Here is a 26,174-nt window from a genome sequence, read left to right as displayed (position 1 = left end):
ATTTCAGTGTTTTATATAACTAACCTCCTGTTATTTTACCACATATATGTAAAATGAGGGAGGGGGGAACTGAGAACAAGACCAAGGCAGTCATCTTAAATGTCTTACACAATATGTTTACATTTAAAGAGATGTTATTTAATAAACCACTTGTCTGAATCTCCAAAGTCCAGGTTTCAAAGTGTGTTCAATCCTAGAACAGCCTGGGTAGGTTACCTTAATCAACTTTCTATTATCTCATGTGCCCAAATTTCTCCAAAATTGTCTTCTACAAAAAGGCAACACCTTATATTTGAGTCCTTTCAAAGTTTCATATTACATAGGCCTCTTTGAAGAACAAAGAACTGCTCCAGGAAGACACTTCAGCTTGAAATAACCTAAAAATCAATGCAGTTTTGATTGAAAAAAAGAAGAGTCATTTAATCAAATAGTCAAGAGGGAAGCAAATGTAATGCAGATTTAGTTCTCATTCTTGAAGGGACACATGACCTCATAATTTCTAACGTTAGAAACTGTTATAAGCAAGCCTTTTAAATATTACTTTAAAATGTAGTAGTATTATGTCTGCCCACAATATATAATCTGAATTCAATCACGAGGAAACATCAAATCAACTCAATTGACAGACATTCTGTAAAATAACTGGTCAGTATTCTCAAAAGATAAAGGAAGACCGAGAAGTCAGGACAATTAACTGCTTTATGATCCTGAACTGGATCACAGACTGGAAAAGGGATATTAGCATTTTTTCAAAGGGAGTCTCAGTTACTTTGGTCTGTCAAACAAAAACCTAGAATTCCCTTAGCTATAGTGAAAATGAAGTCTACTAAGAAAAGTATGATACTTCTTAAAGATTTTTTGTTTTGTTTTGGCCAGGATAATATTAATAGCACACATATCTCAGTGTCTTAATTCAGCCATAGGCGTACAAGTACATTCTTCTAATGGATTCTTGAATCTGAAAGATCAGCCGTAATTATAATACATGACAAACAGAAGAAGAATAATCCCATTTTGTCTGTATTAGGAAACAGTGAGATCAAGTGCATATTTTGCTGGATTACTGCGAAAGTTGTTGTGGGTGTTTACACTTGTTTACAATGCATTTTTGTTAGCAAGAATGTGAATTATCAAAATACCCAAAGTATATAAACCAAATATTTAAAACAAAATTGACATGGTGGGGAACCATTAAAAATTAACTGCATAATGATGAACACTATACAACTTTAGCATATTCACAATGGTTAATGTAATCACATTCCAAGTATGTCCACTCTTGGCAGACATTGCAAACATTAATGCCAGAAAACATTATTCTTTTTCAAAACATTAACTCCATATTCAAATTCTGATAGTTTTAAGTTTTAAAATCCTTTGGCAGTGGGTTTTAACAATTAGTTGGTTAATAAAAAATATCGGGCAGGATAAACTAAAACAATTCTTCTGTTTTAGCCACACATATAATCATTAGAAGCCACCATATTTTGGAATTAAAGGTGGTATTCCAGAACATGCATTCTCTCCCTGCTGAATTTCAGCAGACATTCCCTTCTTTTACTGCTTCAGGCAATATAGCTCTGGATCCTTGGGACCCTGCAAGGGCACTAGGGCCTTGCCTCTGCAGCCATGCCAGATCCTGTGGCCACATCAGCTTGCAGAGATGCCTCCCACCCTTCCACCCTTCCAGGAAGCTGGGCAACAGCTGCACAGGAATGTCCACTCTCTGAGCGCCAGCCACTGAAAGACAAAGCACTTCTGTCTCCTCCTCCTTCTGCATTCCTGGAGGATGTTCAAACAGACCAGGAGTTTATTTAAGTTAAAATATAGGTCTGGTTAGTGTTTTTGGTCAAAGGAAATCTTTAAGGTAGCCACAACAGAAATTCTGAGCATCATTACATAGTTTATCTTAAGCACATCCTCAATAAAAAATACTACCTACTTCTTGTGTTTTAGACGAAATTGCTGTATAATGTAATAATGGGCCAGTCCACCCGGGAAGGATGATAGTGCAATGTGGTTTTAACCAGGAGACAACAGCAGTGGGAGTAGGTATCTTGCAGCTACAGAGACACAGATATAAATCTCTCTTTCACCCCTAATTGTACACTCTTGGGATCTTGGGCATGTTCACCTAATCACACCGTGCTTCGGTTTCCGTATCTGTGGAAAGGCACTGATAATATTTACCTTGGAAGGTGGATTAGGGGATTCTAGAAAATATATGTAAGAGCCAAGCAGGTGCCTGGCATACAATAGGCACTGAATATGTTTATTTCTATAATAATGAATGATTAATAATAATAAAGATGAGCATACATTTTATTTTCAAAAGACAAACGTTCAATTTATACAGAAAAAATTCAAGGAGAAAAATTAATTGGCTTTATTGCTGCAAATGAATTGCAATTCATTATTCATCTTCTAGTGATGCATATAAGCTTGACAGCTCAAGAATCTAGAAATGGGGAGGATAACACCCTGAGGCAGACCATGATCACCTTGCAAGCTAGCTTGAGATGCATAGTTAATTCCATTCTTTTCTGCCTTTTTTCTCTTATAATGTAGAGATGGGGGTCTCACTGTGTTGCCCAGGCTGAATCGCTTGAACTCCTGAGCTCAAGTGATCATTCCTCCTAGGCCTCCCAGTGTTAGGATTACAGGCATAAGCCACCGCCCCTGACCTTTTCTGCCTTTGTGTATATTTATGAATATACCTCAAAGATGATGGAGGAAACTCCCTGGTGTGGGAAAGCCACATCCTGCTTTGGGAGGATTTGCTTCCCTTAGTTGCTCTCACTTTAGCCTCTGACATGACAGTCTTATGCAACAAAATGATTCCTCCACTGTTATGTCAGCAGGTGGAATGAAATGCTCATCTTCCAGGCAAGGCAGATGCTTCCCCCAAGAGACCCGTGTGGAAAAGCTGCTTCCGGCCCTGCAGCACTTTGCATCGCTTTTCACACTGCAGCTCTGACACTCACCCCCTCCTCACAATCTCAAAGAAATCTCCTGGCTAATGAGGGTCTTCCTGACAAATGCCTCCATAAGTTAATACACATTAGATTACCAGAGGTAATGGAACAATAAGTGTTCTCAGGGGCCTTCAGCATCCCTGGAAGTGTCATCCTGCCCATTTGAGTCAAACTAGTTAAAAATTTACCAACAATTATATGGAAACTACCATCTTGACTTTGTCGGAGTAACTCAACCATCATTAGACAATGCTCCTAGGGATTAAAAAACAATCTTAGATCTTTTTATCCCATGGGAGCTAGTTTAGGTTTCTGAATCGTCTCAGGGCTGATCTGGGCTTCTAAACTGTGGGAAGAGGCAGCAGGAGTGCAACTCTGGGTGCAAAAGTCAAGACAGGTGAGAAAGCTGTGTCTGTTTGAGAAATTATCAGTAGAGCTAGCAGGCAGACAGGATTTTACCTAAAACCTATATCATTTTTCAAGTTGTGTGCACAGAGAATTTCAGAAAATCTCTATACTCAAAAAATGTATGTAAGATTTTGTTATCGTTTTCAAATTGTCCAACCCGAGCTATTTCCTTGCGCTTAGGATCAAAGGGTCATTGTTACTCTGATTTCAGGTTCCAGTGCACTAACAGCACATCTCAAAGCATAAAACACTAAATTTCAAAGGCTATTTAGGAAACTGACCTTTGCACTTGCTGTTTTCTTCCCCAGAAAATTCTGACCTCAGTCATACCGGAACAGTCCATTCCTTTACCTCGTTTTGGGTCTCTGCTCAAATGTCCACTTACTGATGATGCCTCCCTACCATCCCATTTGAAGTGGCACAAAAACACTCAAACAGGCTCTACCCCACCTTTGGATGCCTTCGTTTTCATTATTCCTTTTCTTTCTCACCATCTCTCATACTACAGACGCATTTGCTTATTTTCTGCCTTCCTCTCCCCGCAGATGCAAGTTTCATAGAGGAACTTTGTTTTTTCACTGTTACATCCCAGTTCCTGACAGAGTACCTGAAACATAGTCACTGTTCTATTCAATAAATATTTGTCAAATGAATAATGAACTGTAGATGGTTTACCAAATGTCACGTATCTCTAATTCTCTTCCCAGCAGCACTGAAACTCTAACAAAGGTTCTGAGACACACACACAAGGCTCACATCTCCTTAGATGTCTTTTGCTGTTTCAGCTTATGAAGCAAATGTATCCTTCTAAGTTACCCCCAGAGTTTACACAAGCAAGTTTCTCTTCTAATCTTCTCAGGATATAGCATTAATTAACACACCACTTGCCCTTCTCTGAAAATATCGAAAATTTTGATGCTCAGAGAAACCTAGTTCTCTTTTCTTACCATATTGATCTGAAGAGCTGGTGAAGAGAAGATAGTCAGAAGTACAGGTCTGGGATTCGATATCCAAATCTCCCAACCTCAGAATCAGTCTTTTCCCCTTTGGTACTGTAATTGTCTTTTCGCAAACAGTGTGATTGGGGTAGGTCCCGGGATAATTCTTAGATGTCATCGTGCCACTATCCTGATAAGTCACTAGGTGTCCACAGCCATCACCTGGTAAAAAAAAAAAAAGAAGGGAGGAATAAAAGAAGAAGGGGTAATTAATTCTTACTGAGGACTGAGAGTCCAATACAATCACCAAGTTACATATTTTACTGTTTTTGGGGAGAAGGAAAACCAAAAAACAAAAGAAGATTGAATTATTAAACAATATCTATTGTTTCAGGTTATTTCATCTCTTGTTTTCCAGTTTTATCTTCTTGTTGACCAAAATGTTTCACATATTAGAATGGAAAGCCCTTAGGAAACAAATCACTTAATCATTATTTTTTCTAATCATCTATCTATTCACCCGTCCAAACTTGCTCAGCAGGCCTTGCATGCATTTGCCAAGCCACTCCCAAAGTCAGTGTCATGTAATAATTCACAATGGAGAAAAAATATTACTCACTTTAGAAGGTGGTTGTGCTGATTAAATGAGATAATGTACAGAAAATGCTCCTGTTAGAATCTGAGGCTTAAGCTGACATAACTTTGTTTAGCTACAAGTCACTTAGCTGGGGACTGAACCTAATAATCATTTGAAATGTATGTCTTAGTTAATGACAGTCACAGATTCTAAGGTTCTTCATAGACTTGGGATGTACAATCAGAAAATGTCAAGGATCTACTATGTTGAGTGCTTTTCATAACCAGACATGGTATTAAAAGCTGGAAACACAAAAGCAGCACTTGCTGTGTCATAGAACTCAGAGTAAAATGGCAAATAGTCACACATTCAAATAACTATAATTCTAGGTGCTATGTGTTATATATACATCAGGGGTCTAAACAAAATGCAAAGGAGAGAGGCAAGAAAGAATGTTTCAGCGAATTACCAGCATTTCATCAAAACAAGAAATTATCTGAAGACTTTTCTGAATAGGGAAGTTTACCTATTAACCTACAAGTTGCTCTAGTTGATTAAAGTGACTTAGTCAATCACACAACTATCTAAGGACATGCACAACTGGGTGGGCTGCAAGGAGAATGAGCATACGTTGCATTCAGATTGCAAAATGTCTATAGTTAGTACAGCTTCACATAAACAAAGCAAAAATTTCTGGTCTCAGCTGGAGGGAGAGAAGCAGAAAGCTGTTGAAGAAGGAACTCTCAAAGGTAGTAAAAGAAGGCCTCTCCATCCCAAAGTCTCTGATGGAGAAGCCTCAACTTGGGTATACTGTGAATCTGAGGACCTCAAAGCAGCCCTCTTCCCTCCCAGCCGCTTCCCCAGTTAGAGTTGGATTGAGGAGTCTTCCTTTATTCCACTTCCTTCTTGCCTTGAGGTGTCAGGGCCAAATGGTAATAGAGGTTTATTAAAAAAAAAGAAAAAGAAAAAGATTTGAAAACTCTAGAATCTACATCATCTCAACAGCCAAGGCCTAGGGAAAGGATCTACCCATTATCCAGAAACTCCCACAAGATTCCTGGCAGCCCCTGACAAGGGGCTGAATTGGGGAAATAGAGTTGGCTTTAATGGACCAATGGGTTAAGGAGTGCCGGGGGGAACTTCAGACAGCCAAGATAAAACTACTATGAAGCCCTGAGATCTAGGCAGAATTAGTGAAATTTACGTGGTAGGCAACAAGGACACATAGAATTTTTTGAGTAGGAAGATAACGAAAGAGGTATTAGAAAAAGATGATCAACCTGGCTGGACCATGCTACAGGAACTAGAATGGGGACAGAATCTGGATCACAGGAGCAGTAGGCAGGCTAGCAATGGGGGTAGCTGGAACAGGAAGGAAGGGAACAGAAAACAGGCAAATTCTTGAGACAAAATCAACAGATTCAGGTTTGGGGGAACTATAGTGGGAAGAACAAAGGAGAGAAAACACCAAGGCCTTGTTCAGTCGAGAAATGATTGCAACGCAGAGGCCAATATAGACAGCAAAAAGAGTCCAGAGAGGGAGGAGGTTTGGGGACAAAGGTTGTAAGGTTGGTTAAGGTTGAGGTGACAACTAAATTCCTTGGGCTCCCTGGCAGTTGATAAACACAAAATTGCCAAGAATTAAATGAAAATGATACTAGAGAGAAGCACAGTGTGCAGGAGCACACAGTGCACAGGGCTTTGATTTAAAATCTGATTTGTTGGCTTTAAAGGGCTTTAATAAAAAATCCAATTTATAGTTTCTCTTTAAAACTGAAGGACAAACTGGGAGCAGTGGCTCATGCCTCTAATCCCAGCATTTTGGGAGGCCAAGGCGGGCGGATCACCTGAAGTCAGGAGTTCGAGACCAGCCTGACCAACATGGTGAAACCCTGTGTCTACTAAAAATACAAAAATTAGGCGGGCATGGTAGCGCGAGCCTGTAATCTCAGCTACTCAGGAAGCTGAGGCAGGAGAATCACTTGAACCCAGGAGGCAGAGGTTGCAGTGAGCTGAGATCATGCCACTGAACTCCAGCCTGGACAACAGAGTGAGATTCCATCTCAACAACAACAATAACAACAACTGAAAGACGTTGACAACCACATGATCAGGCATTCTCACAGGGCTAGTGATACAGTGGCTGTCCCTTGAAAGGAGCCAAACATCCTAGTTCTTCACCAGGTCCTTGTTACTCATTTCTGTTACCTGCCCTACCTTTGTAAGCATTTATTTTGAGCACCCTCATAAAGCAATCCTAGGGTAATTAGTACAAACAAATATGCATCTAAATATAAACACAACACAACCTCTCCAAGCCACCAAGAAATCTCCTGGTCAAATATTTAAATGTCACTTTTCTTAGGACTATGAAATTCTCCTTTCATAAAACAAGAGGAAGAGAAAAACATTTTTTTTTTCAGAAAACACAGTTAAATATAAAATAAGGAGCAATTATATGAGTCAACCTACATGTGACTATCATATTCTAAATTTTATTTTTTTAAAGTGACATGTGTCAGCAAAGGAAAATCTTAGGGTGTCACTTTTTTTTTTTGAGACGAAGTCTCGCTCTGTCACCCAGGCTGGAGTGCAGTGGCAGGATCTCAGCTCACTGCAACCTCTGCCTCCTGGGTTCAAGCGATTCTCCTGCCTCAGCCTCCCGAGTAGGTGGGACGACAGGTGCATTTACGTCCGGCTAATTTTTTGTATTTTTAGTAGAGATGGGGTTTCACCGTGTTAGCCAGGATGGTCTCGATCTCCTGACCTCATGATCCACCCACCTCAGCCTCCCAAAGTGCTGGGATTACAGGCGTGAGCCACCGCACCCGGCCAGGGTATCACTTTTATTCAGCCCTTTAATTATACTTCTTTCCGACCACTTCCACTCTAAGGCCCAAGAGGAAACTTCTTTCACCCAGCAATGCTGGCACAATGCAGGCAAGTTCAAATCGTCAACATTCCCATCGTTACTTTGCCTGGGGATCTGTACCTCCTTGGGGAAATTTCTCTCTTCCATTAACTATCAGAACAAAACTCCATGAGTCTTTGTTCTGCCAAAGAACCTGAATTGCAAAGGAAGTGCTGAGTACTAATTTATTAAAAAGCAAACTGTCATCAGAAGTTCTAATATCACTCTAACCTATGGAAGTAGACTATGGAGTTTTCTGTGGCAAGACTAATATAATAAGTTTATTCCATGGGTATTAACTACATCAGGAATTTTCACTCTCTTGTGCTTCCACAGTTTGGGTGATTTCAAAGGATTAAGTAGAAAGATGCCGAAGGGTAAAATGAAAAACTGCTAGGGAGAGAAAACGCCTACAATGTCATGTGTTGAAGAAGGCAGATGTATACACATGAAAATAGACAAGTATTATTTATTTTTGAGACGGACTTTCGCTTTTGTTGCCTAGGCTGGAGTGCAGTGGCGTGATCTCAGCTCACCGCAACCTCCGCCTCCCAGGTTCAAGCGATTGTCCTGCCTCAGCCTCCTGAGTAGCTGCAATTACAGGCATGCGCTACCACACCCAACTAATTTTGTATTTTTAGTAGAGATGAGGAGAAGCATTATTCTTATTACCTCATTCTGACACTCAGGTAGCCTACATCTCATAGCCTGACTCTCTAATTAACAATCACTGACAAAGAAGACAAAAGTTACTTTAAAAACTATCAGTTTATCTTCTTTGTCTCATGTATCAATGTCAGTATCCTGGTTGTGATATGGTATTGTAGTTTGCAAAGATGTTATAATTGAGGGAAACTAGGTAAAAGGTATACAATATCTCTCTGTATTAGTTCTTCCAATTGCATGTGATCTACAATGATCTGAAAATAAAAAGGTTAATTAAAGAATTGAAAAAATAATGTCAATCAAGTTTGTCTGGGTGGGGATGGAAGTGAGGAGGCTTTTACTTTTTCTATTTTGTACTTTTTTATACTCTTTGCATTTTGTTATCCTGTATGCTTTTTCTCTTAATTTTTTTTTTCTTTTTCTTTTTGAGACAGGGTCTCATTCTGTCACCCAGGCTGGAATACAGTGGCACGATCACAGCTCACTGCACCCTCGACCTCTGAGGCTCCAGCAATCTTCCCACATCAGCCTCCCAAGTAGCTGGAACTACAGGCCCACACCACCACACCTGGCTGATTTTTTTTTTTTTTTTTTTTGTTGGTAGAGATGGGGGCCACACTATGTTGCCCAGGTTGGTCTGGAACTCCTAGGCTCAAGTGATCCTCCTGCCTTGGCCTCCCAAATGCTGGGATTACAGGTGTGCGCCACTGCACCTAGCCTAAAATTCTTTTAATTAAAGCATTTAAACAGATCTGCAATAAAAAGATCTCTGTGAAATACAGTTGACCTAGTTTCTTCAGCAATGAATTAAATGAAGGGGCATACACAAAAAAGTGTTTATTTTAGATTTAAAAGACACTTATGTGCCATAACAAGTGAGACTTGCTTGAATCCTGATTTGAAAAACCAACCTTATAAAATCTTTTAAATAGATAATTGGGATATTAAATAATTTCAGATAATTATTAATTTTATTAGGTGAGACAATGGCATTGAGGCTACATAAGAAAATGCCATTTTTTTGAGGGATGCCTATTGACATACGTAGGGCTGAAATGACATAAGGTCTGGGATTTGCCTTAAAATACCTGGCAAAAAAGAGGAGATGCAGAATAAATGAAAAAATATGGAGAAATGTTGATGGTTGCTATAGCTGGATGATGAGGGCTCACAGTTCTAAGAATATTAAAAATTAAAAGAAATAAAGATCCATCTTTAAGGGAAAAAAATAAAACCACGATCTTATGATTAAACTCCAAGTAATGTTGTGGGGAGGATAGGCGGGGAGTAACACAGTAAAGTGCCACCTATCTAACATCAAAATAGGGGGAATGGGGAATGAGGAGGGGAGGAGGAAGTTTTGCCATAGGGAATTTGACCACTCTTCAAAGTGGCTACTACACAATGTTTATCTGTTCCTTCCTTTCGACTGTAATTTCTTGCCAAAGCACATGATGACTAAACTAAGTATCACTTCCTCCTCTTCTAGACTGAAAGCTCCTCTTGATTGTAGAATATTTCCAGGGTGGTCTCTCTGTAATGGGCCTAAATCCTGGTGTCTGTTTGGAGCCACAGCTGGTTTGTGACACTGACCACCACTTCCTCAAAACAATTTACAAGAACAAAACTAGATGCATGAAGCTTAGATTCTGGAAAAAGGTGCCAGTATTCATGAATATTTCAGAACTCCCAAAGTGATCTATGTACAGAATTTAAGTATACAGATTTTAATTCTGAACATTTGGAAACAATCTAAATTAGAAAAGAATAGCCAAACTGATATCTCCAAGCAGTGTGATGTTAAGGAAGTTACTCATGTTTTAGAATAATATTTAGCATGAAAACACTTTAATACAGAATATATTGTACACACATAGATGTGTAATATTTAAAGTGTTTACTTCTATGGTATAAGTTTACAAGTGATTTTCATTTTATTTATACATTTTTCTTCTAAACATTCTACCATATGAATACATATAAAGGAGAAAAATAATATAATTGAAACTACCAAATTCACCTAACATTCTTTGTAACACTAAAGGCTACTTTCAACATCAGCCTCATAACACAGATAGGAAGAAGTCTCGGACTGTCATTAAAAATTCAGGAAACAAACAACTAGGAACTTAGTACATTGTAGTTCTCACTTCAAGAAGTCCACAGTCAAGAGAAGAAAGATATATTAACAAGTAAATTCTTGACACTTACAAAAATAGAGATATGGACTCAGTATCTATTCTCCAAATGCCTGAAATTAATGGATAGGTCTCTACCTTTTAGCCTTTAACATTAGCTATTCAGGAGTTGTCGATATACAAGCTACTTTCTAAATAAGCTTAGAACAAATCCTAGATGCTTGTATACACAAGCCAATCCTTTATTTAGTCTACTTTAATTCCATCCACTACGAAAGGAAAACAATAACTTCCTTAAAAGACTATTTCCCTTTGATAAGAAATCATGTTCCACTAAAAGAAAAGCAAAATAAGATATACCTGGTATGGACTAAGTTCTGCAATACTAGAAAGCATGATTAGACTTTAAAAGAAAACTTGTAACTGAATTGCACTTGTTGGAAAATGATCTGGGTGGAGTAAAATGAATAGTGCAAATATACTTTTTTTTAAATTCTTTTTTTGAGATGGAGTCTTGCTCTGTCACCCAGGCTGGAGTGCAGTGGCGCGATCTCGGCTTACTGCAACCTCCGCCTCCTAGGTTCAAGCGATTCTCCTGCCTCAGCCTCCCGATTAGCTGGGATTACAGGCATGAACCAACAAGCCCGGCTAATCAAATATACTTTTTAGATTGATTATTAACTAGTCCTTAGAGCAAGACAGAAACCTCAAGCTTTTTTAAAATTATTATTATGGCCTATAGTTAGAACACAGATTTTTTTATCACACCCCAAGTAATCACATATTCATACACATGCATAAACAATGAACAGAAGTTAAATGATACAATTACTTTATTACATGTAATGCATTGTGATTATTTCCTATTCTATTCAGTTTCATTTTTGTCTTTGTTAAAGCACACTGGTTGTGTCTATTGAAGTGATTTCATTACCTATTAATGGGTCCTAACCTGCAACTTGGGAAAGAGTGCTCTAAAATATCACAAGAGTAAAACCATTTCTAGAAACGTGATTTCATTAGTTGTATCCTTGCTCTTCTAATATTCAAGTTACAACAGGTCTCAACACATATACAATCATCCATGTGTGGGTGTGAGAAAATTTCTTCCCATGTCTAAGATCAAGTGAGCTCTTGATGACTACAATCTTTTCAACCACAAAGGAGAGCCTGCAATTATTACAGTTTTGTCTGATGGTAAGGCAAACCGACTTTCCAAGATATCATTAATTCCACTCTCAGCCTTATTCTCTTAGCAACTTTGCTCTTCTTCAATTGTGCTTAGCTTTTTACCTTGTAGGCTGCCAGAAGCAAAAGAAAAACAGGAGTAAAAGGGCCTCAGTTGCTATGTGAGAATGAACAAAGGCAAAACAGAACTTGTAATGATAAAACAAAATATTCAAAATCTTTAGTTTTTCTGAAAGGAATACTGATGATAATACTATGCTGAAAGAAGTTACAGCTATCGACTAGAAACACATGACCATGTTTTATAAAACTGTTGGACAATCTCTCTCAACTTTATTCTCACCACGTATAAAATAGATGCTAATGATATGACTAGTGATCTAATAAGGATGATAATGCTGTTGACTCAGCAGATGAAACATTTGAAAGTAAAAAAAAAGGAAACACAAGGAATATGTCAAAAGTCTCTCTGTGGAAACTTTCAACATTCCTATCAGCTAAAAGTATCACTTAAAATAAATCAGTCTGAATGTATGAAAATGAACCAAATCATTTCAAGAGATCCTATGATTCCTCTACGATTCCCTATATAATGTGGGATTACTTCCATCAGTGTCCAAAGACATCAATAATTACCATGTTAAGATATTTAAAAGATTCATAATTTGCTGCCAATGGAAAAAAATCTCAAAATCTAGCCAATGCTATTCTTTAATGTGCTATACATAAAATCAGTGAACACTGCAGTTCTTGGTCACTCTCCAGTCTTGAGACTTCTGCTGAAAAGCAAAAGATTATTAGAAGGCTTGTGGATGTGGGGGAGGAGAGTTGACACACCTATCATTTCCTAATTCATAAATTATTTCCATAAACTTGGGAGGTGACAGAGCATAATGGTTACAACCTTGATTCTGGCACAGCCCTGCCTAACACTGGCTTTGTGGCCTTGGGTGAGTCTTTTTACCTCTCTAAGGTAAAACTGAATTCCATCATCTGTAATACAAAGACAACAATAGTGCCTAATTTCATGAGCATTAAACGGGAGAATGCTAATAAAAACAAAGTATCAAGCAAAGAGGCAACCATATAGTAAAAATTCAATATATTAACTGCTACTATTTTTATCTTAAAATTCTACACATTATTAAAGTATCAAAAATATTGCTTTGAATTAGCTGACTTTGTCCAAATTCCATCACCCATTGGCTGTATGATCCTAAGAAATCCCCCATTTAGTGTGTATCAATTTTCCTCATCTGTAAAATTACCAACCATAACTGGGTGTGGTGAAGATGAATAAGGCTGTGTGTGTGTGCTTTAATCGGCTGAGAAAGTCTAATTAGAATGCATTTCCCAGTATTTATCTAATGCCCACTTACTGCTATGTCAGCATGTCCTGAAGTAGACACTGTGGTACTAGTCTGGGCGGTTTACCAGGAGGTTATGCTTTGAACCTCCTCAAAAGAGCTGCAAGGTCAGTAAGCTTGCAGAATCCCACTTTTTTCTTTACCACAGAACATCTCAAAGCCCTTACAGTGCATAGTGAAGCCCTGATGCGTGTTGCAGTTTACAGCATTTCCCAGAAAACTCTTTCCTCTTGGGGCATCTCCTGGGATGTGAGACATACTACTGGTGAACTCCTGGGTTAGACTCTCACAAGTGGGACACACAGAGAGATCCCATGATAGGGCTTCTGGGATTAAAGATGTTATGTGGAGAAGTGGACTTTGGCCTCTGGAGTTCTAAAAATGATACTGAAATTATATAATGTGACTTGATTCAAAAGCAAGACTTTTCTCACTGTTGTTATTAAGTTACAAGTGCTTTGTGGGTATCTACAACAAATTGGACACATTGGTTAAGATAAGTTTCTTAATTTCAAAGAAGACTTTTAAGAAAAAAAAACTTGTCTGTACAGTAAAACAATTCTAAGACAACTGTTTTATCTCTGTTGAATAGACGCCTAGAATAAGGAAGTCAGAGAAAAGAGGCTGCTGACCTGTGTTAATAATGTCAGGATGCTGATGTAATATCCAAGCTGCCACTGCTTCAGTTGAAGATAAGTCAAGAAATCTTTCCTGCCACTAGAACATGCTAGCTTTCTCTCACCTTGGTTTCATGTTAAACATGCATACTGCCAATATTCAGATAAAGTGTAATACTGATACTGACTTTTCTCTCTGGAGTCCAGAAAATCCAATATTACCAAGTAAAGACAAAGTTAAACTGAGTTTTATAAATTAAAACTGTAAACATTTCTCCTTTGCACATAGATGTGAGCTTTCACTTTCACAGATAATAGTTTTTAAAAAATTGAGAGCCAAAAAGTTATTGGGAAAGGAAAAAAATAAAATTATGAAAGGGCCCTTACTAAAAACTAGCATTTACCAAACATTCATTGTAAAAAGTAGCAGATACAGTGTTCTAAGGACTTTATATTACCTTATTTAGCCTTCATGACAACCATATCTGATAATGATAGTTTTTAAAAATTGATTACAAATTATTTCACATATATACACACACATATATAGAGATATACATATACAAAGAGTAATTTCACAAACATCAAAGTGTATACCCAGTAGCTTATAAGATAGGACATCTCCTATACAACAAAACTGAAGCCCACAATACCCTTTCTTCACCACACATCCCTCTTATTATCTCTATTCTGTGTGTGAAGGAGTCAAGGCTCTGAGATGCAGCATAACTCAGCCCACGTGGCTGGGCTGGGCTCAGATCCTAACCTGAAGCTAGTCTGACTTCAAAGACGACGCAATGGAATCACGTGCTCTAATGCCACTACTGCCTAAGTCACCCATTTTAGAGTTGACAGAACTGAGGGAGCGATATTTAAGACACTGCCCAACCTCACATTACTGCTGAGCAGCATAACTGATATTTAGTTTTTTGTAGTCATACTCTTTTTGTCTCAAAATTAACATGAGAAATATAGTCATGTTTAATTAGGAGTTGTTTTTTTTTTTTGTAAAAACTATGATATGAGAAGTTCTGTCATCCCCCTTTTTTAATGATCGAAGTACTCTTTACTAGACTATTAAGGGAAAGGTCTAATGAGAGGTGCCTATTTTACTTCCAACAAAGGTTGTTCACTTTGCTTAGCTCCTGAAAGATGCTTTGTAAAAGAAGATGTCAGTGTATTAAAGTGCTGCTTCTCACACTTCAGTATGCAAACTAATCACCTGGGGATCTTGTCAAAATGCAGGGTCTGGAAATTCTACATTTCCAAAAAGCTCTTATTAGTGACTATTCCATTGGATCCTGTAAGATATATTCTGAGTAGCAACAGGCTTAAAAAGCCCTCATTATTAAGAGGGATATTGCCATGAATATTTTTTAAAGTGAAAGAAAATCCTCAAGATAAAAATTTTGTATGGCTTAATTTTAATATCTATTCCTAAAATTAGAACACATCTGTATCTGATGCTTATTTTCACTCCAGATTTCATTTATAAGTCTAGGACAGGCAACAATAAGTTCCAGGATCTATAGTTAAGCCAAAATGGCATTTCTGAAACCTGGATAAAAGTGTCAATTCAGGAATTACTTCAGCATACTGTGGAAAATAAACAAAGAAATAGGATGGGAAGGTTTGTGCAAGCATAGGTTTATGCACCATATCCACGGAACAAGCAATCAATGTTTACTGACAAGAAAATAGCAAATCTCAGTGGGGTGACAGATGGTATCTTATCATACATCTAATAAGGTATGAAACATGAGAGTTGAGAGAAAAAATAAACCTCATAAAATCATATCACAGTCCAGTCCTGAAAATTGTACTGCTTTTGCACATTCCATATTCTGCACTGCGGGATGTATTGCAATGCTATAAAAGCAATGGTTAGCTACCAGTTAGGACTTTAAAAAATCTTAATATTTCTATGGCAAATGTGATCACCTCAAATATAAACCAAAGACTATGAATTTCAGGCTTAATTGCATAAGTAACCCCCTCAAACTGTGTTCCCCCATGACTTCTTTTCTAACTTTTTCTCCCCTGGATAGGAACATATGATGGGTATCCTTGGAGACAAAGGTCAGGAAACCATTTCAAGGCATTCAGAATTGTAAGATATGTGCCTGGGTCCCACTTTGGGCACACAAAGTAAATGTGTCTTGGGTAAATAATTGTTTCTCTGAATCTCAGTTCCCTCAATAGCTCTCAGAATTGTTGGGATTAAATTCGATGTAAAAAACATACAACGATTCAAAATACATACGAAGATAGAAGTTTAAAATTTGTCTATATGAAAAATCAGACTGGACAAGCAACAACAGTAATTGGATGCTTAAACCATACAGTGAATTGTTGATGAGGAAATACTTTTACTGAGTAAGAAACTAACATTCCAAAGATTACTTGTAAGTCATAGAGAAACAGCGGTTTTATAATGGAGAGATCAATGTAGCACTTCCTAAAGTCACTGGTGAGTCTGAGCATCACTAAAAGAAGAGCAATAATCACAACAATAATAACATATGCGTCCTATTGTGATACAGTTAGAAGTACATAGCACCTTTGAGTACTTTTACCAAAAACACTGAGTCTGAATCTAATCGAGTCTTTAGGTCAAATTTCGGGCTTATACAGAAATACAGGCATAGCGCACCAAGTAAAAGATAAACTACTCCGAAGCGATGAGTACACTTTAGGACGTGAGCTGTGGCACAGAACAACTGAACCTGGTTTCCTTGCAGGAAAAGAAAAAGTATATGGGTGGGGGTCAGTGATAGATTAAAAGTGACTAAAGAGACATAATAACTAATATGTAGACCTTATTTGGATCCTTGTTTGTACAAACCAAAGGTTAAAAGACATGTTTAGGATAGCCTGGGAAATTTGAATATGACTTGAGTATTAGATGATATTAAAGAAAAACTATCAGTGTTCTTAGGTCTGCTCATAACATTGTGGCTATGTAAGAAAATATTTAGAGATTCAAATGAAATAGGAAAAAAGTCAAGAAATCCTTAATAAATTTTTAGTTTATTAATAGATTTTGGAGTCTCAAAAGACTTGTAGACCCCTCTGAGCTGGCAGCAACAGTAGGTACAGGGCCATTTTTCTGTCTGCAATAGGCCATCTCCTATTTTAGTCCCTTGGCAAAGCAGGAGCTTTCCAGGGATCCCAAAAAAATGGTGGGCGGGGTGGGGGCAAACCTTGGTTCATTTTATTCTCAAAACAAGCAGCCTCCATTCTAAAATCCTCAGAATGGAAGCAATTCAATATATGAATCTCATGTTCCAGTGGTCCCATGGGTCATTAAGCCTCTACAGTTTTCTCTTTTGGGCTGAAATCAACCACATTTTAATATAAGGTAAACTTGCTTTTGTGAAAAGCAATAAAAAGGCTGAATTAAAACCACTCAGCCATTTAAAAGTTAGGCAACAAACGCATAGATGTTTATCTATTTTCCCTGTAGGAAATTTTATGCCTTGGTAATTCAAATTTAACCGGACATCACACTTTTAATATCCTTTTGTCTTGTTTTTTGTCAGAAATAATAGTGAAATAAAGTTTTTGTTTCCTTTGTTTTTCAAGAATACCGTGCTTCATAAAAATCATTTACACACAGCCTTTAAGCACAACCACTAAACATGCTCAAATGCAAAAAGGGAGCTATATATATATTATTAGTTTTCAAGGATTTTAATTTTGTGATGAAAGAAAACAAAGACTATTCTTTTTCAGTAAATGTAAATATGTTGAACACTGAATAAAAAGGCCACAATAGCGGTTATAATGAGTTTGAAGATGCTGACTATAAAAACTAACGTGGGTCTCAATAAACTCCAAATAGTCTAATAATGAACAAGCCTGATCCATTCAATACAAATTAAGAATCTCACCAAAGAAGGATTAAAAAAATACACCTTACCTTTCTGATACTCAGTATATTTAAACTTATGTACTTTTCTCAAATAAAGTATGAATAGGCAATTATTTGACTCCATTAGTAAGACAGAGTAATTTGAATAATATAAAACAAAAACATTGACAAGACACATCAATTATAAGTTGGCCTGGACAAAAATTCCACTTTCCCATTAGATATTTCTCAGTAGCAAATAAATGACTTAGAAATAAGTTTTTGGTTTACTTCAAGGCACGTTCTAAAATAAATATAAATATGGAATTTTTCCAAGTAATATAATAAAAAACTTTTAATAAAACAGGTTTAAAAAAGCAGAATATAAAAGCATACACAGACTAGGTAGCAGAGGGGGGAACCCAGGTATTAGTTTTATTGTTGTTCTTTATACCTTTATTTATAGTCTATAATTTTGTGTCTACACAATATTTAATAAAAATAGTAAATGTGTGTGTACACACATATATTTGCTATGGGGTGTGTGTGTCTGTGCGTTTACATAAAAATATATAGAATCAAAACATGTCTTCAATGGTTCTATGTGTAACATTTTCCATGATTATGATATATCAGGACAATGTTATTTATTGACATCCTACTTTGTTTCACAACTGTTCTGCTTCTGTTGTAAGCATTAGGGAAGGTAGGGAAGAAAGCTCCAACCTAAGAGAAATTTATTCTTTTTTGTTTTTTAAAAAAGAAGCTCAAGCACAACTCTATTTTTAAAAGGGGGGTGGTATGGGGGTAACACAGAGCTACTTAAGCTGTTACCTTATTTCAGTATTATCCTTTGCAGCTTTTCCTACAAAAAAATCTACCTAGCCTAAAATTATTGTTGATATGATTTGGATGTTTTGTCCCCTCCAGATCTCATGTTGGAATATGATCCCCAATGCTGGAGGTGGGGCCTGGTGAGAGGTATTGGATCATAGGGACAGATCCCTCATGAATGGCTTGGCTCCATCCCCTTGCTGATGAGTGAGTCCTTGCTATTACTTCACACAAGAGCTGGATGGTTAAGAGCATCTCTCTTTCTCTGTCTCTCACTGTGTGATGCACATGCTTCTCCTTCACCTTCTGTCATGATTGCAAGCTTCCTGAGGCCCTCACCAGAGGCCGAGCAGATGCTTATGCTATGCCTGTACAGCCTGCAGAAACTTGAGCCAAATACATCTATTTTCTTTATAAATTTCCCAGCCTCAGATATTCCCTTATAGCAACACGGAACAAACTAATACAATCATATATAATTATACACAAGACACAAGACATTTCTGCAAATATTGGGTACATTATTACACAGCATGTAGCTCCTGAAGAAATAGCTAATAAGAACCAGATTAATAAATCATGTAGAAATGGCAGTAAAGTCATACACGACAATATGACTTAACACAGTGCTGATGTCACAAATGCCTAGACACTGTCCCCAAATGATCTTTGAGGTGAAGTAGGCCCCTGATACCCTAAATGTGTAAGCATTAGCAGACCATAGGGGATCCCTGGTCTAAATCAGTGGATCATTTGCTCCCCCCCTCTAATCTCAAGACTGCCGGCCCCTCACTCATGGCAGTTTTCCTGCTGTTGCCTGTAAAAGCGTCTCAGAGATTCCCGGTTCTTTTCAGAGTTGAATTTAGTTATTTTCTTTTTGAGACAAGGTCTCACTCTGTTGCCCAGGCTGGAGTACGGTGGCACCATCACAGCTCACTGCAACAGCTGCCTCCTGGGTTCAAGGGATCCTCCCACCTCAGCTTCCCGAGTAGCTGGGACTACAGGCGTGTGCCACCACGCCGGGCAAATTTTTGTATTTTTTGTAGAGACGGGGGTTTCGCCATGTTGCCCAGGCTGGTCTGGAACTCCTGGACTCAAGTGATCTGTCCACCTCGGCCTCCCAAACTGCTGGGATTACAGGAGTTAGCCGCCCCGCCCAGCCTAGTTATTTTCTTACATACCTGCAGTGTTTCCCAACGCTCCACAATAGTCATATATACAATTTCTGTTTAAAATAACATGAATATTACCCTCCTTTCAATTCTTTCAAACCTCAACCACAGCATTCATATGCTGACTCAGGAACTCGTAGTTATCTGGAGCCTGCTATGTGCCAGGCACCGTACTGGGTGGTGAAAGAAGAGGCTCAGATTCATCTCTGCTTTCATGGATCTTAGGGAATCCTCCAATGCTTACCCCACAATCCCCCAAAACCCCTCCTCTTCAACTCCCACTGAAAGGCAAGTTTGGCAGTTGGTTCTAGGTTCAGCATACCAGGGCTCACAGTCACGACTCTATTTCCACATCGGGTAAGAAGTCATCACGTGCGTTTGTTTTATTTTTCCCATAAACTAAGTCTCCCTCACCCAGTAAGGCAAACAACTATTTTTTTAACGTACAAAGCAGACAATGAACATCTGGAAGATGACATCCACGTGACTCCTCAGTTTGCAAAAAGGCAAAACTACTCCTCAGTCTAATGAAAAAAATAATCTGAAATTCTGGCTATATTTTTCCCTTCACCCTCAATGCCAAATTTCTAATATGCTAGAATGAATTTCTCTATTTTACATACATACTTTCAGACTTTTACATTCAACATTGGATTAGACATACAATTTCATTACTTTGCCACGTCCAGGTTTTAATTTTCTTTTTTTATTTGAGACTGGGTCTTGCTCTGTCACCCAGGCTGGAGTACAGTGGCCCAATCTCAGCTCACTGCAACCACTGTCTCCCAGGCTCAAGAGATCCTCCCACCTCAGCATCCCGAGTAGCCAGGACCACAGGACACCACCACACCTGGCTAGTTTTATTGTATTTTCGCTATAGATGGGTTTTCGCTATGTTGCTCAGGCTGTCTCAAACTCCTGAGCTCAAGTGATCCGCCTGCCTCAACCTCCCAAAGTGCTGGGATTACAGGTGTGAGCCACCTCTGGCCAGTTTTGATTTCTTAACTAGAGTGAGGTTGAGTCTTACAGGGCAGGAATTGTGTTTTCACTGCCTTCTCACCCCATCCTCACTAAGCACCCATCCCCTATTGAGCTCCCAATATGGCCACTGTTCAAGGCACAAAACTCATGGACCTTATAATCTAGTAGGAGGAAGGCAGACAATTTAAAGTGTAAATTATACACTTTGTTGGAAGAGGGTAAGTGCTCCAGAGCAGTGGTCCCCAACCGTTTTGGCAACAGGGACCGGTTTCATGAAGGACAATTTTTCCGTGTATGGGGCTGGGTTAGAGGGGGATGGTTTCCAGATGAAACTGCTCTACCTCAGATCATCAGGCATTAGATTCTCATAAGGAGCGTGGCAACCTAGATGCCTCAAACATGCAGTTCTCAATAGAGTTCAAGCTCCAATGAGAATCTAATGCCCAGCTGATCTGATAGAAGGCGAGCTCAGGCGGTAATGCTCCATCACCTGTTGCTCACATCCTGCTGTGTGGCCCAGCTCCTAACGGGCCACTGACAGGTACCAGTCTGCAGCACAGGGCTTAGGGTTCCCTGCTCTAGAGAAAACTGAAAGCTAAGAAGGGGAATATGGAGTTCTGGGAATGAAGAGAGGGTTTCAAGTGGTTAGGAAAGTTCTCCCTGAGAGGGCAACATCTAAACAAACACTGAAGGAGGAGCAAGCTTTGTGGATATTTGGGGCAAGACTATTCCAGGCAGAGAACAGCATGTGCAAAGGTTCTGAGGTAGAACAGTGCCTGTCATTTTGGAGAAATAGCAAAAAAACCAAACGGCTAGAGAGGCCTGAGTATGGGGGAGCATTTTAGGGAATGAGGTCGGAGAGGCAGTGGAGGAGACAGAACAAAGAGGCCTCAATATTTGTCAAATCAATAGTAATAAACATTAATGAATACTAAGATAGCTAACATTTATTGATTTGTTTTAATGAAGGAAAACAACTAATTGCTCTAATATGTACAGAGTTGACTTTATGCTTTAAGACACACGTAGAAATAGGTGTAAACGCTATGGGGTGTATTTCCCAGAACAAACTTTTTTTTCCTGCTTTAACACAACTAAAACCTTTGCTAAATGCTGCAATTAAATTAATGCCCCCATGTGTGTTAAAAATAAGACATAATTCCTCATAAATGTCAGATGCCTTACTAATTTCCAAGTTGTGGTTTTTACAAATGATTTTCAAGTCTGTGTCAGTTCCACAAGGTTAAAGAGTTCAAATTGTAACATGTAAAGTTAATAGAAGCAGTTTGGGACATTATTCAGAGTTCAAGTTCTGCTTTAAACATATCATTTGATTTGTTTAATGAATTTTTTAACATAACCTCTTTCTTCTCTGAAATATTAATATACAACTTACTGTTTCTGAGTGTTACAAATTATATCTACTAGAGCCAAAAGATATTGTACATATTGTTCTGCTGGCATGTTCCCTTCTTTCTGCTGTATTTTCATTTAAAAGGCATCCTTACATATAGAAATTTGCATGCCAAGAGAGCTGGGCTTGATAAACAAAATTAATTAGTAGAAGCAGCAGATGTACACCTTTATAAAGAATGTCAGTAGGCTCTTTATTACTTGGTTTCCACTAGTTAGGAAGTAATTTGAAAATATATCCTAAACACAAAGAGATTGTTCAGTTCAACTCAAGGAACACTGAGTACCTTTGTCAGATACTAGGAAGACAAAGACTATATAGTCCCAGTCTCTGCCCTCAGGATCTTACAGTCTACAAGGCTGGCTGTTCAGATGAGACAAGAGAAGGATGAGTGCACACACTCGTACAGAAGGTGGCAGAATAAACTTGTGCTGACTTTTAAAAAAGCCACTCACCTAAAACATCATCTATCAGCTGATCCTATGTCTAACCCAAAATAAATGACAGATGATTTAACAGCAGACCTTCTAAATAACAAATTGAGAGTTGGGCAGAGGGTTTTGAAGCAATTTTTAAGTATGCAAGATTTGAATCTACACTTAGAAGTTTCCTCAGAGATCAAGCGCTCATTTTGATTCTTCACTTAAATCACAAGGGGGAAAGCTTTAGCTAATAACCATTTGCAAATCTTGTGGTGGAGAGAGAAGCAGGGAGTTTTAGGTTGCAAAAATTCATTACACAAATGAAGGGTATTTTATTCTACAAAAATGTATATCAAGGTAATAAATCTGGACTAAATCCAAACCTATGAATTTATACAAGTGGAATAAAAACTAATGATCAACTTGATGTCTTAGTATGAAAGGTCAAAATTATGTGAAACAATCTATGTAAATATGTACCTTTAGTTAAGTGGATCCAGAAGAACAGGGCATAAGGAGCCGAAATAATCCCAAGCTCTGGCCACTAAACCCAAATGCCTGGGACCTGGCTGGCTGCAAACAACGGGAGGGGTGGATACTTTTTTAAAAATTTAATTCAAGAAAAACACCAGATAGGCAAGCAGTTGCCCTACAAAGGACCCAGTATAGCTTTATGGGGTCACCAGACTCTGACAAAAAAATTTAATTAATTGTATTGATTAGGCTTATAAACATTCCGGTTATGACATTTGTTTCCTAAAACCACACGATAAATAAAAGTCTAATATGAAATTGCCTATAACACAGATGGTAGCATTTTATCACAACCCTAACATTATAAAATTATAAAGATTTGAAGCCCACTAAGAATCTAAGCAACCACACATGCCTGTAGTCCCAGCACTCTGGGAGGCCGGGGTGGGCGGATCACCTGAGCTCAGGAGTTCAAAACCAGCCTGCGTAATATGCCTAAACCCTGTCTCTACAAAATATACAAAAATTAGCCAGGTGTGATGGGATGCACCTGTAGTCTCAGCTACTCAGGAGGCTAAGGTGGGAGGATTGCTTGAGCCCAGGAGGTTGAGGCTGCAGTGAGCTGAGACTGTGCCACTGCAATGCAGCCTGGGCGAGAGTGAGACCCTGTCTCAAAAATAATAATAATGATAATAGTTTTTTAAAAAGAATCTAAGCAATCACACTTGTTCCTAGAGAGCTGCTGTCACAAAGTGCCCAGTTAACAGCCTAGATGACCACACAAAATCTAAATCTTTATTGGGAAAGATAAGTGACAGCTTTGGCCACATTAGTACAGGAACATACTGATGGACTGATTCTCACAGACGTATAGTATTAAAGGTGCACCTTCAAACAGTGAGTTGAGAAAAAAGTAAAAATATTTAAAACATCCATTATAAAAGTCCTACGCATTTAACAAAATCTTACGTATTTATTACAATTTTACAATCTGCCTAGTATTGTGCTACAGTACCAGACAAAATAACTTTAGGGTTTTGGGGATTTTGTTTTTTTAAACAAATTGGTATGTAATATAAACTTAGGAACCACCACCAACATCTCGAGTATCAATGTTTCAGAATGGAGGCATAGTTCAGTGAAAAAAAATGCCAGCATTGATTTTAGTTTTGATTCCTGTTTCACCAGAAAGCATGGTGGTTGGGGGAGCTGTCAAAGTACTCCGGATAGACTCAGCGCCATTAAATAAGCTCAGGCATATAGGGCAAGGAGCAAGGGAGGAGAGGAAACACTGAAACAACTCGGCAGAAAGCTGGCCCTTGCTATTAAAAAAAAAAAAAAAAAGCACTAATTAATGAGGACGAATGAAATAGGGACACCCAGGGCTGGTAAAGGGGATTGCTGCTTTAATCTGCTGGACAGGCAGAGGGTAAACTCGATTGTGGGTTAATTAGGTCTAACTCCAAGTCAAAGACCAGCTCCAGAGAAAAAGCAGCCTGGTTGAGAGTCTACCCGCTGAAATACAGAGGAAGCCACACGATTCCAACTTGCGGCGCCAGCAGGACACTCGGGAGGAGGCGGCAGCACCTCCTGCTCGCCCGCGTCCAAGGCCAACCTCGGCAAACGTGCCCCGGCCATTCCGCACGAGCCCCGAACGCACACGCCGGGATTCCAACTCCGCGCGGGAGGAGCTGCGGCAAGGAGGGCAGGGCCCAGCGCCGGCCGAGGAGCGGCTTTGTCAAAAGGCGGCTGGAGAGAACCGGCCCTGCACACGGCTGTCCCCTAAGGCGACCCTCGGGGTCAGGTCACTTCTCACGGGGCCAGCAGAGTCAGGAAGTCTGGAAACTAAGTGAAATGAGTTGGGGGGCGGCGGAGAGAAAGTGCAGAGACGCCAGGTTAATTCTCTGGTTTTAGGGGAAGGAAGGAGTTTGGTGGGGGAGCGACACGGAATGCCGTAACCTACTTCACCCCCAGCCCCGCGGGTACAGCCGGACTCCGCGGGTGGCAGGCGGCGAGCCCGACTTCCTCCCGCGCTCCGTGGCCCCAGGCCCGGCCCACGCCGCAGCCCTCAGCCCGCCCCCGGCGCCCCGGGTCCCGCCGCCAGCCGGACGCGCTCCACTCACCCAGCTCCTCCGCCTGCAGCCGGAGAGGGGCGGAGACCGCGAGCAGCAGGGCCAGGAGGCCCGGCCCGGCAGCCTGCGCCAGCGCGCCGCCGCCGCGGGCGCCGGGCACGATGACCCCGCTGGGCGCCAGCTTGGCAGGCTCGGCCTCCCCTCGACGGACCCCGAGCCGCAGCTGCCAGGGCCGGGCCGCCTCCTCCGCGGACGAGCGCGGCGCCAGGACGGGGCGCAGTCGCTGCCCCGCACCGAATCCCATTGGGGCGGCTTTGAGCCCAGCCCTGCGGGGGCGTCTCCCGCCCGGCCCCGCCCCGCCCCGCACGTCGGCCCCCAGAGGAGGAAGTCGCGTTCCCAGGCAGTGACCGACGGCGAGGCCGGAGGCAAGCCAGGCGCCGCCCGCGCTCCCCTCCAAGTATCTGGCGCTCCCTGCTGCGCTCTTTCCTTCCCTTCCTCCCCCACCTGCACCAGTACACGTGAACCTGCTAGGCAGCAGGACACCTCACCGCCGGACCCGCCCCTCGCCGCATGGTGCGGGAGTCCTTCCTGGAGGGGCTGAGCCCGCGGCGGTACCTTGGGAGGCTGCCCCCTCTAGGGTTTTGCCAGCCCGCGGGGATGGGCATGCCAGGGATAGCAACACGGAGGGACTCGAAATATTTTGATGTTAGGATGATGACGGTGCCAAGTAGGACCTTCACTCATTCATTCACTCATTCATTCATTCATTCATTCATTCATTCAAAAGTTACTCAGTTCAGCAGTGTGGTTGTCAGGAGTAGGGCTAAATCCATGTGGCACTTGCAGACATTAAAAATAATCAAGCAAGTATTCAATGCAAATTGCAATCAGTGACATGAAAGGTGCTGTTGAAGCACATTTAGACAGCTGTGATTAGATGGCGGGTAACGGGGGTGAGGGCGGGGATCAGCTAGGAAAGGCCTAAGTGGCATCAAAGCTGAGATTAAAACAGGAGCCAAAACAGACAAGTTGTGCAAAGAAGCTGAAGGAGGAAAGGGCCAGGTGGCTGGAGCGCAGTGAACAGGTGGGTGCACCGCCAGATGTAGAAGCTAGTGTACAGAGTAGGGACCAGGACGTGCAGCTAAACAACCTAAAGGATGTTTAACT

General features: G+C 40.1%; 1 protein-coding gene across 5 annotated transcripts in view; it reads right to left on the bottom strand.

Annotated features, from left to right (window-relative positions):
* DCBLD1 (discoidin, CUB and LCCL domain containing 1) overlaps window positions 1-25,431 on the bottom strand; it is a 67,192-nt gene extending 41,761 nt beyond the window's left edge. For all 5 annotated transcript variants that reach the window (XM_063620617.1, XM_055262418.2, XM_063620621.1 and 2 more), the window contains exons 1-2: window positions 25,059-25,431; window positions 4,331-4,543 (exon numbers count right to left, since the gene is read on the bottom strand). In XM_063620617.1, coding sequence (XP_063476687.1) covers window positions 4,331-4,543; window positions 25,059-25,311 — 466 coding nt within the window. In that variant the 5' untranslated portion in view covers window positions 25,312-25,431. The remainder of the gene's footprint in view (window positions 1-4,330; window positions 4,544-25,058) is intronic.
* Window positions 25,432-26,174: the final 743 nt, after the last annotated feature.

The sequence above is a fragment of the Symphalangus syndactylus genome, chromosome 2, assembly GCF_028878055.3.
Source record: "Symphalangus syndactylus isolate Jambi chromosome 2, NHGRI_mSymSyn1-v2.1_pri, whole genome shotgun sequence".
Classification (NCBI taxonomy): domain Eukaryota; kingdom Metazoa; phylum Chordata; class Mammalia; order Primates; family Hylobatidae; genus Symphalangus; species Symphalangus syndactylus.
This window is presented reverse-complemented; position numbering and strand designations above follow the sequence as displayed.